The following is a 4,077-nucleotide window of genomic DNA, read 5'->3' on the forward strand; positions in this document are numbered from 1 at the left end:
TGATCGCCCATATTGACGCACCTAATTCCTAAACTTCTAACAGATACAAAATAAACCGATCCTTCAGCCTCATATGAGCTCTCAGACACGTTCAAAATTAAACTGTCATCGCTGTCTGAGCTTGCTGCTGTGTGCGCCATCGTGCGTTTACATGCAGATGCTGGGATCCTGAACGGTGCAGCTGGAGCGCTGTGCCCGCATTGGCGTCACCCATAATTTGGCGGGAGTTGAAGANCCACACACACACAGAGAGCTTTAATGACACACAGAGACCCAGACGTAATAGTACTGTATCATATTATTTTCGAATCAATAATTTTACAAATTATGATTATTTTTTTTTTTCATCTTTTTTTTTTTTAATAACCATTTTTCCTCCTGGTCTCTCGCGCCCCCCCTGTCATGCCTCTGCGCCCCCCAGGGGGGGTACGCGCCCCACACTTTGGGAACCACTGACTTAAACAACAGAGCCATGAAAATAAGCATAAAACGGAAAAGGAAAAAACAGAACAAACAAAAAAAGAGAATAAAAACCACTACTGTAATACTGTGAACAAATGAGACCACAAGAACACTTACATTTGTGATTTGATGTTTTTAAAGAGATTTATTTTCCACAACTTATCCTACATTCAAACCCTTAAATGCAGAGAGTTGTTGTAGTGATCCTTGGTTAGTTTGGCGAGTTTCTTGAAATTGACATGAACATGATTTACTACAAAAGATGTAATGACTCTGCTCATACTACACACACATTACACACTACTTTCATACTGCTACATTCTACTTATATTACAACCACAATCATCTCTCTTCTCACTTGTGTTTGTCTCCCCCTCCTCCCACAGTCGTCTGACCTCCATCACCTCCACTCTGTTCCCCAAAGGGAGCCGGAGCGTGGTGCCCAGAGACATGCCCCTTAATATCTTTGTCAAGATCATCCAGTTTATTGCACAGGTTTGTGTCACACTTCCTCGCACTCTCATCCACAAACTCACATGATGCTTAGATGTAGCTTTTTTACCCTTTTCTTTGGGTCAAAGCACATGGGAAATAAAGTGTGGTTTGTTGTGTCTAACGTGGAGCCAGCTATGTGCCAACTTCCAAGATTTACTCTGCTTCTTTTACTAAGAAACACAAACACCGGTTAATAAAGAAAACATGTTGACAGAGTTGCAGAAACTGGTCAAAAGCTAAAAAAAATATTTAATTTCACTACCTGTTCCCACGGTTGCTTAGAAAACAGCATGTATGACATTTGCTGTAAAAAATGTTGACCTTATTTTTATGTTGTTTTCGATTGTTACTTCTCTAAGATATCAGTTATTCAATCAAAAGGTCCTATTGGCGACACACAGTGCATGTACTAGCTGCCACATACCACACTAACTCTGATATCCTGTAACACCAGTTTGTTTGTCCTCTTTTCAGGAGAAACTGGATTTCGCCATGAAGGAGATCATATTTGACCTGCTGAGTGTTGGGAAACCAGCCAAAGCCTTCAGTCTCAACCCAGAGGTAAAGAGACATTTAATCATGTGCAAACACTCGCACACAGATCAACAGTGTATCACCCCGTCCATGCTACACAACGAGCATTCCTATTCTTATCCATAGTCCTCAGTCAGCCGGGAGGGTAGAGAACTGAATGCCCTTTGTTGGAGCTTTGAATAAGATGTTTATAAGCTGTAGCAAAAAGATGCTATAAGGGACGATCATAATGCAATGTGTTTACAGGATTCTGGTTATATGAACAGAATTTAAAGCATTGTTGTTTAAAGAGCAAATCCAATGATTCCCAGCCGCGAATGCAACAGTGGTATTGCTTCACCTCGTGTGTCTGTGTAACATCTTGGATAAAGTCTTTAGTGGTTTGGAGGGAGCTGTTTGAAGTTTGGTCATCTGTCTCAAGTATTGTCTCATCTCTGCTTGAGGCTAGCGGATTGAAGCCACATTTGCCGTTACTAGCATACTGGCAACACATCTGATTCTCCTACCAAACTGTCTGCGGTCAGTGGTGGGAAATGTAGTGCCACATTTATTTTTTTTCATGGAAGAAATATGTATGAAATAAAAGTAGATAATATCTCTGCTGCGTTCATTTTGATATGAGAGCTCTTTAAGCCACAGTGAAGACGTAAAAGGACTCACCAATGTGTTGTTGTTATTATGCTTGGATAATGAAGACATTTTCAGCAAAACATCAGGATTTTGAGATGAACATAACCATTCACCAAGTGCTGTAGAAAATAACATACACTGTAAGATCCCTTCTAAGTACAAAAATAAACCCTTTATTTAGACCAGAGGTGTCGAACTCAATTTCATCGGGGGCCACATTATCATTAAGGTTGCACTCAAAGGGGCCAGTTGTAACTTTATGTATATATATTTATACATATATACAATTATTTATTATATTACATTGTAGCCTATGCATTGGATTATTATCGGTTAATAACTTTATAATTAACTACTCCTGAAAGCAGAAGTCTAGGGCAATTCATTACAAATAATTGCAAATCTCTTCAGTGCGCATGTCACGAAATGAGAAGCATTGTGGGACATGTAGTTTAGGGACAACGTGCTTCTGTAAAGCGGCATGAAACCGTATAATACACTTATTTTATTCTTTGCAAGCTCTTGCGGGCCACATAAAATGAAGTCGTGGGCCGGATTTGGCCCCCGGGCCTTGGGTTTGACACCCCTGATTTAGAGGCACTGAATTATTAATGTTATTAAACCATTTTTAAAACAACACCGCAGCCAAACATTCATACACAAGTTTGCATGTCAAAGTGCAAGGGCTGTTTGGTGCATTTATTCAAATGTCTACAAATGTGACATTGCTCTGGATAAAAAGACTCTCTGTGACTCTCTGCTTTCTCTCTACTCCAGCGGATGAACATAGGTCTCCGGGCGTTCCTGGTGATAGCAGATGCTCTGCAACAGAAGGACGGAGAGCCTCCCATGCCCAACACAGGGGCCACTCTACCCTCTGGAAACTCTCTGAAGAAGAAGAAAACTTATCTCAGCAAGACACTAACTGAAGAGGAAGCCAAACTAATAGGTATGTGTGTGTCTGTAGGCCTTCAAGAGGAATGAATGAAGTCTCTAACTCCACACACTGACTGACACTTCCTGTTCTCTACAGGCATGTCATTGTACTACTCCCAGGTGCGAAAGTCTCTGGACAACATCCTGAGACACTTGGACAAAGAGGTGGGTCGATGTATGATGCTCACCAGCGTCCAGATGCTCAACAAAGAACCAGAAGACATGATCACGTATGTCCCTTCAAAGTGCCGCACTGAGGTGTTATTATTCTGCCTGGTATCATAACTAAAGTTGAACATTGTTTAAAGAAAATAAATACAGCTATCTCTGTGACTGAGTTTGTGGCCCAAGTCCTGACAATAAGGATGTGTGATATGTATTTATTGTATGTTTATGATAGATGCATTGTTATCTTTTGCACATAAGATGATAGCTGTGTTTTGGGTTAGTGTGCTTAATGTTCCCCTCCCTTCTTTGACAGTGGTGAAAGGAAGCCTAAGATCGACCTGTTCAGAACATGTGTGGCTGCCATTCCTCGTATCCTTCCCGATGCCATGTCCAAACCGGAGCTCATCGACCTGCTCTCACGGTCAGTTAGCAACAAGACAACTTTGCCTGATGCTATACAAAACACATCTTTCTTTATGTTGAGTTGTCACTGATAATAATTGTCTGCAATGTTTACCTTCCATGAGGTTGTAAAATAAGATGTTGTTTATTGAACTCTGATCATGATGTCATCCCTCCCGCAGACTTACTGTGCACATGGACGATGAGCTTCGTCTTATTTCCCAGAACTCCCTGCAGAGCCTGTTGCTCGATTTCTCCGACTGGAGGGAGGACGTCCTGTTTGGTTACACACATTTCCTGTTGCGCGAGGTATGAAAGAACTCGACAGAAACAGGCTGCTTCCTCGACAGTAAAACATTATATGTTGCATTTGCATTGGTCACACTTCCTTTCCGGTGTGTGCAGGCTTGGTTTATTGATACACTATTTATGTTTTGTTTTAGGTTCAAG

The 4,077-nt window shown here is 41.2% G+C and overlaps 1 protein-coding gene across 1 annotated transcript in view; it reads left to right on the forward strand.

Moving 5' to 3' along the window:
* LOC104960082 (protein furry homolog) overlaps positions 1 to 4,077 on the forward strand; it is a 54,009-nt gene that overhangs the window by 21,172 nt on the left and 28,760 nt on the right. Inside the window, exons 14-19 of the mRNA XM_010788033.1 lie at positions 834 to 957; positions 1,432 to 1,518; positions 2,899 to 3,070; positions 3,155 to 3,287; positions 3,539 to 3,646; positions 3,810 to 3,936. Of these exons, the coding sequence (XP_010786335.1) occupies positions 834 to 957; positions 1,432 to 1,518; positions 2,899 to 3,070; positions 3,155 to 3,287; positions 3,539 to 3,646; positions 3,810 to 3,936 (751 nt within the window). The remainder of the gene's footprint in view (positions 1 to 833; positions 958 to 1,431; positions 1,519 to 2,898; positions 3,071 to 3,154; positions 3,288 to 3,538; positions 3,647 to 3,809; positions 3,937 to 4,077) is intronic.

Source organism: Notothenia coriiceps, unplaced genomic scaffold (assembly GCF_000735185.1).
Source record: "Notothenia coriiceps isolate Sejong01 unplaced genomic scaffold, NC01 NC01_scaffold00031501, whole genome shotgun sequence".
Lineage (NCBI taxonomy): Eukaryota > Metazoa > Chordata > Actinopteri > Perciformes > Nototheniidae > Notothenia > Notothenia coriiceps.